General features: G+C 47.3%; 2 protein-coding genes across 7 annotated transcripts in view; one reads left to right on the forward strand and one right to left on the reverse strand.

The window, feature by feature from the left end:
* GRIN2D (glutamate ionotropic receptor NMDA type subunit 2D) overlaps positions 1-5,607 on the forward strand; it is a 59,520-nt gene extending 53,913 nt beyond the window's left edge. For all 3 annotated transcript variants that reach the window (XM_081167078.1, XM_081167077.1, XM_081167076.1), the window contains one exon: positions 2,421-5,607. In XM_081167078.1, the coding sequence (XP_081023204.1) occupies positions 2,421-3,863 (1,443 nt within the window). In that variant the 3' untranslated portion in view covers positions 3,864-5,607. The remainder of the gene's footprint in view (positions 1-2,420) is intronic.
* The window catches only part of KDELR1 (KDEL endoplasmic reticulum protein retention receptor 1), a 130,292-nt gene that overhangs the window by 72,613 nt on the left and 42,867 nt on the right, over positions 1-14,812 (reverse strand). For 2 of the 4 annotated variants that reach the window (XM_081167174.1, XM_081167176.1), the window contains exon 3: positions 6,686-6,750. The exons of the other annotated variants lie outside the window; for them this stretch is intronic. The gene's annotated coding sequence lies outside the window, so the exon portion shown is untranslated. The remainder of the gene's footprint in view (positions 1-6,685; positions 6,751-14,812) is intronic. 4 annotated transcript variants of the gene reach the window in all.

Below are 14,812 nucleotides of genomic sequence, written 5' to 3' on the forward strand. Positions count from 1 at the left end.
AAGGTGGGGTCTCTGCAAGTTTTCTAGTGGTCTAAAGATGGGGCTATTCTTTGCCATTCTGCTGTGACTAAATTATACAAAAGAAGTCAGTACTGTATATGCAGGTTTTCATAGTACAAATCACAGACTTTGGGTTACCTTAACACAGAAAATAATGTATACACCCGTCTACATTTTCCCCTTTCCCTAGCTATTAATTTATGGTTGTGTACATACAGGTGGTGACCATTCTGTGTGGTGGTTCCATTCCCAGCCCCCATGTGCATCAGCACAGCGTTCATCAGCATGCCCGGCCCTTTATGCCCCTGGTCTTCCCTCTTCTGGATCCAAAAGGACCCATGTGCCAGCGATCGCATGTCAACTGGATGAGCCTAAAGTGGTTACCACCTGTACATGCCTAGCCTGAATAGTAGGGGTCACTGTGGGACTGATATGAGGAAAACCAGTTCTGCCTGTCTGCAGCAGAAGCTGGATGCACAGAGCTAATTATCTGGAACAATTTTTCAACTTTTAAAAAATTGTGTTGACGGTCTTTTAAAATTAAGGTGAAAAATTAATGTTCAGGTGAATGAATCTATTTGCTGCACTTCAAAAAATTAAAAGGGAGGTTGGCACCGTACCTGAGCAATCAAGTAGAACAGTACCAGAGAGACTAGCATATTTGCATTTTATTTGCTGGTTACTACATCCATCAAACAAAATGCGATATCTACCGGTAGCTCACTTGCAGAAGAAAAAAATGCAGGAAGTCCTATTTCAACATTATGTCCGACTCCATTGCTTTCTCTATATCCCTCTCATTTCTATGCTGGATTCTCAGTGACTAACTCCTAAAGATGGGTGTTGAGGTTTGAGCCATACTACTTTATTTTAAAGCCCTGCTTTCTGCCACCAGATTGGCTGTGGTTACTAGGTAAGGAAAGAGGAGCATACTCATCATATCTTGTTATGTCTATACTACAAATTTAAACTGGTGTCAAGCCTTTTAAATGGTTCTGGCTTACAGAGGGAAACCTGGGGCACGGTATTTCTATGATATGGCTGGGAAGACTAACAAAGGCTTGCTGGCACACTACAGACCACATTCCACAAGGAGGAGGGGAAGCCTGGTAGTTAAGAGATTTCAAAATTGATTAAATTTGTAGTGTAGTGATGACGTTAACAGGCCATTCCCCTGGCTTTCAAAACAGATTCTCATTGCTAAAGCACAAATTGAGTTCTTTATAGTTCTCATTTGCATATGTTGATCACTTTAAATGCAGATTAAAAATTGCTGCCGCCTAGCACTGAGGCTAAGTTTGTTTTGCTTTTAATCACTCAGCCAGGTGGCAAAAATCCCACCCTACTCTCTGATTCCTCTACCTGGAGAGTTTCCATTGTCTCTTTTTTGATCTTCACTATGTCAGTTTCTCCACTTGTATTTATCTCCTCCTCCTCTCACCGTATCCTCCTCTCTGCTTCCCTCCATTCACTGCCACAGTGATCCATCTCTGAAATAAATGACCTACTATGAAAGATAGGCTCAGGGCTGGTGGGAGAATGCATATGCTAGACAGGGTAGAAATGCACTCTTTGTTAATAGCAGAAGGCTCTCCATGGTGGAGAGTGATCTGGAGTAGCAGTTGGGGTGGAAGATTGTGTGCATGTGAAGGATAGGAGGGAAAGAATTCCAGTTCCCTGGTGTTCATCATTCCCTGGTACAGGAAGACAGTCTTATAACAAGAGGTCCTTCACAATCGAGGGATATGGGATACCATCAGGAATACACTCCAGGGTTTTCCAAAGTGTGGGCTGTGACCCCATGAATATCACTGAGACGGAGAAATGGGGTGAGGAATCTGTGAGACTAGTTACCTGTACTCAGGGGAGAAGAGCTGTGTAGCAGCAGCCAGGATGGGGCAGGGTGAATGGTGCATGTAGAAAATCAATCATGGGGTGAAGTGACATGAGGAGCTGGTGAGCAGAGAAAAGTGATGTTGTAGGTGGTGCTAGAGCTAATTACCCCCAGTGAGATTTCTAGGCTATGGGTTGGAAAGTAACTGCACTTTCATGGAACTGGAGAAACCGTTCTTTATGATATTCTATAAAGAACTGCAAAAAGAGCACCCCCAAAAAAGAGAGAGCATTATGACTGCAATACTTTATCACACAGAGGAAGTCCTGATGGGTTTCACAAGGAGCATGCAATACAGATGACTTTTACACTCTTCTTTGTGGATCCCCTCCGCCCCTCCACCCCCCAGGGAAGGAGGGGTAGTATGCACTGAGCCTGCCCCCAGGCTAGTACTCGGGTTCATCATGGTCCCCACCATATTTCCCATGCAGGTCTTACAGCAACAGTATTCCTCCCTGTAGTTTGGCAGTTGTGCTACAGTTCCAACAGCCCCCTTATTTATCCCTCTTTCTCCAATTCGCTCCAGGGCATGTACAGCTGTTGCAGCAGTGAAGACCCCAAAGTCCCAGATCAGCAGCAGCTACCCATCCTTAACCACACCTACGGGCCGTCGCGAGGTGCAGCCCCAGCGTTGCCCAGCCCCCCTGGCCCTCCACTTCCCTGTTCTAGCTTCCTGCCTCGTGAACGGCGCATTGTGGAACGGTGGCGCCACGCTCGTAGTCCCAATTGCTACAAGGATCTATACCCTCCGACGCCTACAGAGCTCCCCACAACCAAACCCCCACGCCATAGCCTCAAGAGCCCTTTCTCAGATGGCTTCCACCGGTTCTATGGGCCCATTGAACCAGAAGGGCTGTCCGATCACGTCAGTGGCAAAAAGATGGCGCCCTGTCAGCTGTCTCCGCCACCACCCTCCCGGGGGCTGGAAAATCCTCCCTCATATTTTGCCATCGTGCGTGAGAAAGAAACTCCCGACATGCCACCGGTGGCATCGGGCTGGCAACGCAAATCCCTTCGTGGGTTGTATGAAAGTTTCCAAGCCGGGAAAGCGGCAAGCCGAGCCCCAGAAGTGAAGAAATATGATGGCTCCTCCAGTGGCTATGCGACCAAAAGCCCTTGTGAGTTGGAACGGGGCAGCAGTCGGCCTTTTGGGAAAGAACGGGGTCGGTATGGCTACACACGGCTGTCCTATGAGGATGAACGCTCCCCACCTGTTTCCCGCTACAGACATGCCGAAGAGACATCTCTGCCTCGAGCCGAGACAGAAGTCAAATGCCCGACATCATCCAGCCGAGAGAGGAGCTCCCGGGCTCACATTTGCCGCAGTCATTCCCACCCGCTTGCCGTAGGTGCCAGCTTGCGCAGCCAAAGTCATTATGTGGATTTTTCTGACTCTGATTCTGACATCTGTGAGAGGGACAGTGATGGGCATAGCTGCTGGTACCAGTCGCCGGATTATTTCTGCACATACCCGTCCCGAGAGAGGCAGCTCTTTGCCACGCATAAGCCCCTGCACTACTGGTCAGCCGACAAGTTGGCCAAGTGCCACGGATGCCACGGTCCCTGCCAGCACTGCCTGAGCTTGGAAATGCTCCCGCCACCCACCCCACCATGCCGCAAGGAGGCTTTGCGCTACTTGAGCTGTTCTGAGGAGCGTCTGGAACGCCGGCTGGACTGGGAGCACCGCCACTGTAGCCTGTATGGATGCCTGGCTCCTCGCCACCGCCACGGCTTTCACCGACGCTGCCATCACCATTCCTGCGAGCTGGGGCCAGCTGGCGGAGTTCTACATCCCACCTCCCGTAGCCTGGAGGACCTCAGCTCTTGCCACATGGTGCGCTGCGGGGCCTCCCATCGACACCAGGGCGGCTTCTCGCCGGAGTGGCTGCCACGCCGGGTGAGCAGAAGCGGGGAGCTTTTTGCCCGCCGTGGTTCTGCCCATTTCTCTAGCCTGGAGTCAGAGGTATGACCAGCAACAGGTGGGGTGGGGGTGGGGGTGGGGAAAGAGGCTTCAGATGGGACAGCAGGAAACAAAAGACTGAGCTGTAGTTGAGCTCACACAGTGGGGACTGAGGTGGTGCAGATGGCGCTGTGGTTCAACCGAATGGAAAGAAGGGAGGACCACGAAGATGACTGCAGAGAGGGGGAAGCAGAACAGTGCCACAAGTGAACCCACCAAGACAAAGGGCATGCCACCAGGATGCCACCAGGAATATATGTGATAGGACCACATCTCCCTGCCACAGAAAAGGGGAAGTGTTCAACCAAAAGAGTATCACAGATTAAACAGTGGGGACTGGAACCACCAATAATCCCATTAAAAAACCCAGGGGAGTGGAGATGATATGTCAGAGAGGGGTAACACCCTGAGACTGCTACCCCAAGTGCCACCAGAATAGCTCCCTGTGACAAAACACCCAGTCCCATCCACCAGCCAATTTACAGCAGGGGGTAGAGGGGAACTGGTCTCTCCTGTGTATCCATAACAGACCTTTTATATCCAGAAAAAGGGCTTTTCTGCCACCCTGTGGCACATCGATGGGGTAGTTTCCTGTGGCCAGGGGCAATTGGCTACTGCAACAGCAGGGATGTTACTCTCTGAACAAAACCCGAGAGAGTGCCAATGAAATGAACCAATCATGAACCTGGAGAGAGTCTGTGTCCCCATGTAGACTGGCAGCAGGGGGGAAGTGCCATCAGTCAGGCTCCAGAGGGGGTGGGGAGGGGCTTGGACAACAATAACCACAAAACTGTCTGGACTTCTGGGTGGGAGGGGATGTTAGGAGACAAAACTGTGACTTTGTTCAACAGAAAACTGTGATATTTCCCCCCCCTGCACATTTCCCTCTTCTCCCTTCTTGCTTTCTTTGCTCTTCTTAACCACCACCTTCTTTCTCCTTCCCCCCTGCTTTAATCTTGCAATCATGCACCCATTCTGATAGAGATAGCAACACATGCAAACATCATGGATGCTGAAATGAGAAAACACACACACACTTGTGCGCTGTAATGGGCAAAAGCAATCACTGCCCCCCAAACCACATAGACAAACCAGTCCCATGACTGAAAGTGTCTGTTTCACACATCCTACATCAGTGCACCAAAGCTCTCCGTATTAAGAGAGCTATTGCAGAAAATGACAGAAAACATGACTATATAGACTGAAAGGGCACCTGCACTTCAAACCAAACAAAATTAAATCTAATAGAATAAAAACCTCATTCAACAGATAATATACTGTATATTCTCATCACCAAAATTACCACACACCATCTTAATGCTGGTTGCTCTAAGCTGGGAAGCTGGAACACTGGATGTGAGAGTGATTATAAAACTTATTTCCATGCTTCCTGCTTGAGGGGGGAACTGTGCATCCCCCATTGCAGGGAAAGATAAATGTGCTCCCAATGCAGGTACATCTTGCGCACCTTTCCACAGAGAAGATACACAAGTTCTCCTTTTGCTGGAGACTGCTGATGAGTGGGAAGGCGGACCTTAAAGCCAGCTGAAAGCCCAGTCTCTGCACTATTCTGGAAAATGCCCAGCCTTAGAATTTTGCAAGTTTCTAGGAGAAACTTTTGCAAATATGAGAAGCCAAGTGTACTTAAGTAGCAGGTCTGAAGGAAGAGTTTTTCACTCAGCTTGCAAATGATCTGAGATCCACTGCAACATGATGTGGCTATTAATTGGCAAACTGAGCTATTTCTTTTCTGGGGAAAAAACAACAACAATGAGACAAAACTCATGGAAGACAGGAATATAAATGGTTAGTAGATAAGATGGGAATCTTGGCATGGTTCTAAACCTTAAGACAGCAAGAATCCAGAAGAGAAAAGGGAGAACAGGGTATTCTTTTATTATATTTCATCTCTAGAATGTTTGGAACGTTCCCTAAAGCAGAGGTCAGTAACATAAAGTCCATGGGCAGCATTACAGATTAACTCAAGTTTTGGGGGCAAACTAGAGTTGAAGGCAGCAAACCCATATGATACAACCAGGCCGCTGCCAAGTCCAACATCACAACCACTTCTCCATAAGCAGTGTTCCCCTGATGGGGTGAAACCAGAAGTAATAGCTACCAGGAAAAAGGCAGCTCAGGAGACGTGGTGGTGGTAATAGGGTCACGGGCAGGAAAAATGTTCAGCATTCACCTTCCACCTGTGCTGCACTCTTTTTCTCATCCTGCCCCTGCTCTATGGGAATTTGGCACAACCCACATTTCAACACAAGGGTCATGGCATGAAGCAGTCATGTCATTTTGCCCCTTACCCAAGGCTCTCAGTCTTCTCCAGAAACCTTGAAAATGAGGATTCTGGGGAAATCAGAAAGACCATGCACATGAAACAAAGCCTTGCCAGGGCCACGGGTGGCTTGTAGACTGTGTGTCACCAGTCCCAGCCCCTCTCGGAGACATAGCCAGTGCTGTGTGTGCTACAATTCCAGGCAAGTGCCAATTTGGTGTTAGGCACGGAATGTTGCACTCTGCAAATCTAATTTTTGCAAGATCAGTTTGAAGTGCTCAGCAGGTCTGAAGGCAGGTCTGGCTACAGGCTTTAGAGGGCCCTCAACAAAGTGTCCTCTGCTGGGGCAGGGGCCGTGCATTGGTGGCCATAGGCTTCCTTAGCAGCCACAAGCATCTACAAGGCACCATTTTAAACTTCCCATAGTGCTCCTGTTGCAGCATAGCAGGAAGTTTAACATGGCATCCCACAGACCCAGCCAGTTGACGCTGGCGGACCCTGGAAAGTGCTAGACTGCTCAAAGGACGCCACAAGGTGAGGCTGGGCTTACCAGATTTGTAGGCATCTCCAGGGCCCAGAGGGTGGTCTCTTAAGTGCTCTGTGGCACTTCTCTCTCTGTGAAAAGCAGAAACAGAATGAAGCAACAAAGCAAAGAAAGCCACTTGTTTCTTTAATCTGTCAGCTTTCCTCGGCACTGTGCAGCAGCTACCCTGGCACACAATTTCAATGGACCACAGAGCAGACACAGGTCCCGGCCACCACTTTGACCCAGTAAAGCAGCAGCACCTCTCCTCTCATCCATCCTCCCCTAGCCAAGTGAGGCTTGTGCTCAGCAAGGCCTCGTTTGAAGTGCTGTGTTTGGTTTTGAGCACCTCAGTTCGAGCAGGATGTTGACAAATTGAAAAAGATTCAGAGGAGAGCTGCAAGGATGATCAAAGGTCTGGAAGGCAAGTCATATGTGGAGATGCTGAAGTAACTGGGTCTGTTTAGCCTCGAGAAAAATAAGATGAAGGGGGCGGGGGAAGAGAGAGAGAGAGAGATGTTGACAGTTTTCAAATATTTAAAAAGGCGTTGGAAAGCAGAGGGAGAGAACAGCAGATGGAGAGGACATAAAACAATGAGCTTTAAGTGTATAGATCTGGCCACATCCTGTCAGGCTGGCATTACTGAGCTGCAAAGGGGAAAAGGAGCAAAGATCCTCACCGTGTCTGGTCACAGGAATTGTGAGGGAACTCTGGTGGAACCAGTGAATCCTCTTTTTTACTGAGGTGCTAGCATTTTTGCGAAAAAAGTCCAGAAATGAAGTCCTGATGAGGGGGGCAGTACTGGGATAAGGCCCAGACCGCTTCTGGGAAAACCAGCTGGTGCTGGCACACCCCTAATTATTCAGCCACCAAACAAGCCGGCAGGTCTCCTATCTGCTGAGGAGACTTTAAGTGTACAGGATGTCCTGTCTCAGGGCTGGAGTTGGATCCAAGGGTCTCTAGAGTCCCTCGCAACTCTAAAAGTTATCCAATACAGTGGCAAGAAGAGTGGCATGGTCCCAGGTGCCAGAGTCACATACAGTCACTCCCAAAATGGTGCACACACTGCCAACAGTGAACTGCAGGGAGGGGAGGGGGAACACACTCCCAATCACACAGCCACAGTCAAGCACAAAGGCATACAAGCACACACCAAACAATCACGCCTGCAGGTAGAGAAACGAGCCTCTGCATATAAAACCCACCATTGCGCAAAACAGACTTAATGTGCCGCTTAATGGAGCTTGCACAGCAAAAAAAGGTACCACAATTTTTTAAAACAAACAAACAAACAAACATTGCAAGCACACAGCCTCCATCTCAGATACAGGTAGGCAGGATTGAAGCCACACAAGCATTTCAAAGGAACCCACAATCACACATGTATACAAATCACACCGACAGAGGCGTTTGCAAAAAGCAGCCGTGCCAGGACTGCGGCACACTTGACGTTTTTTCCCCGGCGTGGAGATAAGGGTAACACCATTGCTTGCCTTGTGGCAGGACTGTGGGCCTAATGGTTTAGGAAGCGACGTCACGTGTGAAGTGGCCCCTGAGTCTATAGCAGCAAGGGGTGGTGCCAGGAAGGGCAATGTGTTTGTTGAGATGCGCATCTTTTGTAAGCAAAATCTGCTAAAAATTTCACTAAGTGTGCACAGGACCCATCGACACGGAGATCTAAGGCCATAGGAACTGTAGCATACATGAAAATGTGTGACATAAAATGCACCACAGAAGAGGTGCACCCCCCCAAACCTCCAATAAATGAACACTGAGATACAACTACATGTGCAGAATCGGGACCACATGCAGTCTCCCTCACAAGTAAACTAACAACCATAAATAAACCCATAATAACCTCAGACTCACACTCCCAACCTTGCTTTCTCTTTCTCTCTCTTTGTGTCTCTTTGTCCCTTTTCCTATTTTGGGGGGGCAATTTAGTAATAACTTTAGAACTGCTGTTTTAGGGAGCGGGCTATGTGGGTGGGGGTGGTCTTTCTTGGAATGGGTGGGGTTTCGCTGGGGTGGGGTGGGGAAGTGGGACCATGGGGCAGCGCCCCACGACAGAATGGGGCAGGGTTTGGGTGGGGCAGGGACCCAGGCATCCGGATGGGGGGGAGGGGCTAGGTTTTTCGATACTATTTTAGGGCGTTCATAAGAAATAAAGGCTTTTTTAATCCCGCTCAGACCTTGCCCCAGTGTGGTTTCTCTGCGTGTGTGCATATTTGGGGAAGCTTTCTTATTTAAGGTTTGCATTCCTTTCTTTCTATACTGATGAGTCACAAAAAACAAGGCAAGCTCCCCCCATCCTCTCTTCACCCACCTCCCTCTAACAAACCGCCGGCCTTGTTTCAATCTCACAAAACAGCAGAAAACAAAAATAAGAAGAGGAACCAAGGAAAAAGAAGGAGCAGGTAATTTGCTTACATTAAGAACCAAACTATAGGTGGTGTTGATCACATACATAGTTTGTCCTTGAGTGCACAATTTTTATTTCATAAATAGCCAGCAGGAGTTCCTCCACTGCAATTCAATGCAGATTGGGCCCCTGCAAGGCCTTCCCCCACTCATGTAAATTGCAGCCATGCCTCCCCCCTTCCAATGGAGACTGCAGTGAGCTAAACAGCACTTATGCCCCACTCTCCAGAGTCTCAGTCTTGATTTCTAAAAGAAAAATCATGCACTCAGGGGCAAATCATGTGATTAATGTCATGGATAGTTTGGCACTTCATCCCAAAAAATAAGCAAAGATAATACCAGATTTTCTTAATGTGGCTCTCCTTGGCACAAAATATGGAGTCTGGAATTTTTAGCTGTTCAGTGCCACAACTTTACAGTTAAATGTTTCCCAAGTCCCCATTAAGAAGTCTAGAGGAAGAGCCATAGGGTGGCTTGCTTTAGACAAGGCAGCGCTGGAGACTTGTGACATCTATTTAACATCTGCTTGTTTATAAGTATGCAAGCAGACCCTCCAGACTCGTGTTTTATTGTGGATGTATTCTGCAACATGTCCTTAACACAATAATAGTAAATTAACGGTGGATTTTGTCTGTTTTGTTGGTTGTTCTGTGATGCCTTCCCAGTGTTATGGCTGTCTGAAAGGGCTACAGAGCAATAGAAGTGGGACAAAAATTAACCAGATTTGTGGAATAAAGTTATGAGATTTCAGCAGGATGTTACAGGGCATGCACTGACTGGAAATGAAGCAATATGACCACTCCAGAACTTTTTGCAGGCATAAATAGTATCGAAAGCAGGATCACGCATGACGACCCTGATAGCATCATGAACGCACAAGAAAAGGGATTTTTGAAGCAGGCAGCTCTACCACCAATTCGGCATGAAATATCCAAAGAGCAACTGTACCTCTCTTAGCCATGCCCCAGCTTTAAAAAACAAATAAATCTCACAGCTCTCTCTGAGGGCTTATCCACACTTACCTTTTGCCCTAGAGCTTTCATGGAGATTCCCCATGAAAAACTGCTCTTTAGCGCTTAATTGGAATAAACAGCAGATTGAGGTTTGCTACAATTGAGCGCTAAAGAGTGGGTTTTCACAGGGGAAAGCTCTGGAACAAAAATAATGATGCCTAGACACGTAGCTTTAAAGTACAGACCTTGCCTGTAAAGAGCGGGGAGAGAGCTAAGTATGGATAAGCCCTGTCTCTGTTCCAGTTCAAACTTGCTGGTTTCCCTTTCCCTGCCAGGGTGTCACCTTCCAACATAAGTGGGGGAAAGACCTTTCCCTTCATCAAGCAACATATTTTTTAAAATTCTGTTCCTGACCATCCATAACCTGCCCAGTGATAGGCCCATTCCTAATAAACAAGATTTTCCAAAACCTTAACAATGCAGTCCGGCCTCTTACAGTACATGACACTCCACTGTATACCTTGAGTGTGTTGATTTAACCTATAACAACACATAGCATTGGCAGAATCATAGAATTGTACAGTTGGAAGGAACCCAAAGGGTCATCTGGTCCAACCCCCTGCAACCAAGCAAGACTGGATTATCCATGGTGCAATTGGAACAATGGCACCAGGGCCCATGTCTGCAAGGCAGCACAGAGTTTGAACTCTCCCCCCCCCCAAAAAAAAGTACATCCCTAGTCCTTTGGGAAGAGACGTTATAAATCATAATGTTCAGGGTACCAACCTGACTGAAGATAATATTTTACAGAAGTTGGGGGTGGGGAGGGGAAGGGGAAACAGGTTTCATATTACTCTGCAGAGTGTTTCAAGAAGTCAGAAGGGCCCCCGCTTCCACACTTGCTGGCTGAGAAGTAGCCCTCTCCCCTTCACTTTAGAGGGTAGAAGAAGAAGAAGAAGAAGAAGAGTTTGGATTTGATACCCCGCCTTTCACTCCCCTTCAGGAGTCTCAAAGCGGCTAACATTCTCCTTTCCCTTCCTCCCCCACAACAAACACTCTGTGAGGTGAGTGGGGCTGAGAGACTTCAGAGAAGTGTGACTGGCCCAAGGTCACCCAGCAGCTGCATGTGGAGGAGCGGAGACGCGAACCCGGTTCACCAGATTAGGAGACTACCGCTCTTAACCACTACACCACACTGGCTCTCTACTCTACAAGGTGGCTGCCTATGCACCTTTTGGGGGGGGTTAGAGGGGATTTGGGGGCTAAAGAAGGCAATGCAGTGATGGCAGAAGTGGAAATGGGGGTGTGTGGAATATATATTTGTAAGTAGTGTTTGTGGGTGTGTGGGTGTGAGTGAGTGAGTGAGAGAGAGAGAGAGAGAGAGAAAGAAAGAAAGAAAGAAAGAAAGAAAGAAAGGAAAGAAAGAAAGAAAGAAAGAAAGAAAGAAAGAAAGAAAGAAAGAAAATAACTGTACCAGAATACCCAATGAAACTCATTGCTAAACGTGTGTTTTAAATATTATTTGATGGAGATACCTTTGATCAGGCATGTTTATACCCAGTGCAGACCACTGGAAAGTGGGAAAAGGTTTTGTTTTGTTTTTTAGGAACATAGGGGTCTAAAACTCAATAATCAAACCAGACTAAAAGTGGTTGAAGCCTCGGAGCTGTAATAATTAATCTGTGAAGGATGTGTGTGCAGAAAAACACAACCCCTTATTGAACAAAGATGCATCAGTTTAGTCAAAGGAACCAACATTTGATGTCTATGATACAAGCACTAAGTTCCCTTTTGCAGCCATTTTGCACCACCTAAATCTTCACAACAACCATTGAGGTATTTTAGGCTGAGAGTTGGTGACGGGTCAAAGGCAGAAAGTAAGTAAAAACAGTGATGAGTTAAGTACACATGCCCAGAGTATTTTTGTTTGTTTGTTTATTAAGATTGGCGCACACACACACACATGTTTGCAGTTTGCTGACAACTACCTTAATCCAGCCTTGCAGCTAAACCATATCTCTGGAGGCTTGAGACTGGATAGGAGGATGAACCTCAGCAGATGTAGCATTTAATTCCCTGGCTTGAGAGCAAGGTGGAATCTCAGAGTCCAGGCTGTCAGCCTCAATCTCTTCTATTTTCAAAGTGAATTCCAACTTTTTTTCCTAGCAGGGATTTTTGCGTTTTACCAGTCGAAGTTCAACAGCTGTAACTTTCCAAGCATGGAGATGCAGTGATGGGAAAAGCTTCTCCTGAAGCATTCTAAGGTGTTGGTATATTGATCTGTTTTATATTTTATCCTGCCCTTCCTCCAAAGAGCTCAGGGCAGGGTTTTACTCTGTCTACTGTATCCTCACACTGTACCCTGCAAGGTAAGTTAGGCTGACAGACAGTAACTCACTGAGAGGTCACCAAGTAAGCTTCATGGCTGAGTTCACGCCCAGGTTTTCCAGTACTAGTCTGAAACTGTAACCACTGCACCACATTTCCATGCACAGAAAATGAAGAAGAAAACTAGTCCCAGTTGTTGTTCAAAAAGCACTTAAACTCTGTCCTGCTCTGTCTAGCATTTGGGACTGGAAATGCATTTTCGCCTATAATATAGGAATAGCTCATGACATGATAATTGTTGGTCTTTTGTGTTGGTTTTATATCCCAAAGGATAGCATTTTTAAATCAGTGGCCCTGTTTATATGGTACAACCAAACTGCAGTTTCCCCACCATGCTTTGGGGTTGTGTGCTGTGCCCTCTCATGTCTCTCTGCCCTCTCTTCTCATCCAGTGTCCCAACTCCCTCTCTCACTTCCTAGTTTGCACTATTGCCTGCCATGAAATCTGAATTGGGCAAACTACAGCAACCACAAATCCCAGTTCCAATTTTTGTTTGAAGGCAAACTACTGCTTGCAAAAGGCATCATTTGCCTGATCAGGACATTACAGCAAGCTAGAGAATATTGCAAAATACGGAAATGAAGGAAGGAAATAGAGTGCACCAACCTGAGGCCCTGACCACCAAACCGTATTTCAACATTTGAACTAGACCAGTGGGTGGCCACAAAAAAGCTACTTTCTCCCTAAGAATGCAGCAGTCCTATCTCCCCAGTTTTTCTTTCTCCTCATAGCTTATAACCACTAGGATCCCTAGGATCTGCTCTCCCTCTCATCCTTGTGATTGTCTGTACACGTGGGGAAAAAGGGGATGTAGAAAGCATAAATCAAGAAGATGAACGCATCAAGGGACCCAAGGAAAGGCAGGGGTCAGAAGGGGGCACCAAACGCTTCTCTAACTGGCAACAGAGGAGGCCATAGGATGGATGGATTAAGCCTAACTCATTATCCGTCTTCGTCCAGATGCCTCGCTGCAAAAAGCAGCAGAGCCATTGCTTTCTGTTAATAAAATGAAAAATGTGTTTTTTTAGCACCCCACCTCCCTATCTGCTAGCTAGGAAAATTTATCCTCCCCCACCCCCGACTTTTTATCTGCACCAAAAGCACAGATGCTCATATTGGTTGTCTGCCTGCCTGAATCTGCAGACAGCCCGGAATAATAGCAAGAACAGGAAGGGAAATGAAATGATACCCCCACAGATATGCCTGGAAATGCAGGCCAGGGTTGAAGGATACCGCCTAAGGCAATGGGAAAGTTTGGTTGCGGTGTTTTCCAGTATGCAGCTTGGAACGTGTGCATGCATAGATAGAGGCCGCGTGTCTGTCCTAATGTGATCTAGCATATTTTGCCCCTGCGTGTGACAGCACAGTCAGTTTCCTCTTGGCCCTGTGCCTCCCTCCCTCCCTCTTTCTCCCCCTCCCCTTCCTCCTGGCCCAGCGTCTTGTTAATCATATTTTCCGGCTGAATTACACATTTGCACTAATTTAATTTTTCATTTCTATGTAAATGAACTTTCTCCAAAGTTCCAGACTGACGCTGCGGTGACAGAACAGCCCACAGAAAGGAAGAGAAAAAAGAGTGGCGAGAGAACAGCCAGCAGGGACTGGCACTTGCCTCCAACCCACTCAGCCCCACGCTGCTCTCACCACCAGCTGAAGGGTTTGAGCTCCCAGGGTTCCCCTCCTTTGATCCATGGGATCCCTCCCATTTAGAGTTGCCAACTTCTGAACTAGCCCCTGCTCCTATTCCTTTAACCATGTAGTGATCATTTTTGACTCTGTACCCTGAAAAGCTCCACTTCATGTTCTCCTGCAGATTAAAACACTGTTAGAGTCGCAAGAACAGGCCAAGTCAACATTTTCTTGTCAACTCCCATTCCTGGGAACCCAGAGGTTTTGGTTAATAGGTGTCTTGCCAGCTAATAGAGGGGATGTCACTCCTATCACCTCAGAACTCCACCAGAAAACCCAGAAATCCTGCCTTCCCACACAGGCCTCTTTTATTCTAACCTCCCAAACTGTGTCCCATCTACTTAGGGCCCCACTCCCTATGCTAGCCGCTTCCCTTGGGGCCACACACTCTTTCCTTGAAGGAGGGAGGGTTAATCTTAAGTGCCACATTCAGAATTGATGCATTTTCTGCCCTGAGCATCCACTTCCAGCTTGAGCCAGGCTTCAGCAGACTCAGCCCCAGGATCTGTTTTCATAATTTTCTTCAAGACAGAAATAAATCAGGTAAGTCACTATTCTCTTCAGTCTGAGTTTGCAGATGGGGAAATCAGGCTGAGGCAGCAATTGGGCCAGAAGTGGGATAGGAACCCAAGTTCTCTGCACTTCATCGTCTCTATGCTCAACTATTCTAGACCACCAGCCCCACCCCAACCCGTTGCTCAA

Source organism: Podarcis bocagei, assembly GCF_964188305.1.
Source record: "Podarcis bocagei genome assembly, chromosome: 13".
NCBI classification, from domain to species: Eukaryota; Metazoa; Chordata; class Lepidosauria; order Squamata; family Lacertidae; genus Podarcis; species Podarcis bocagei.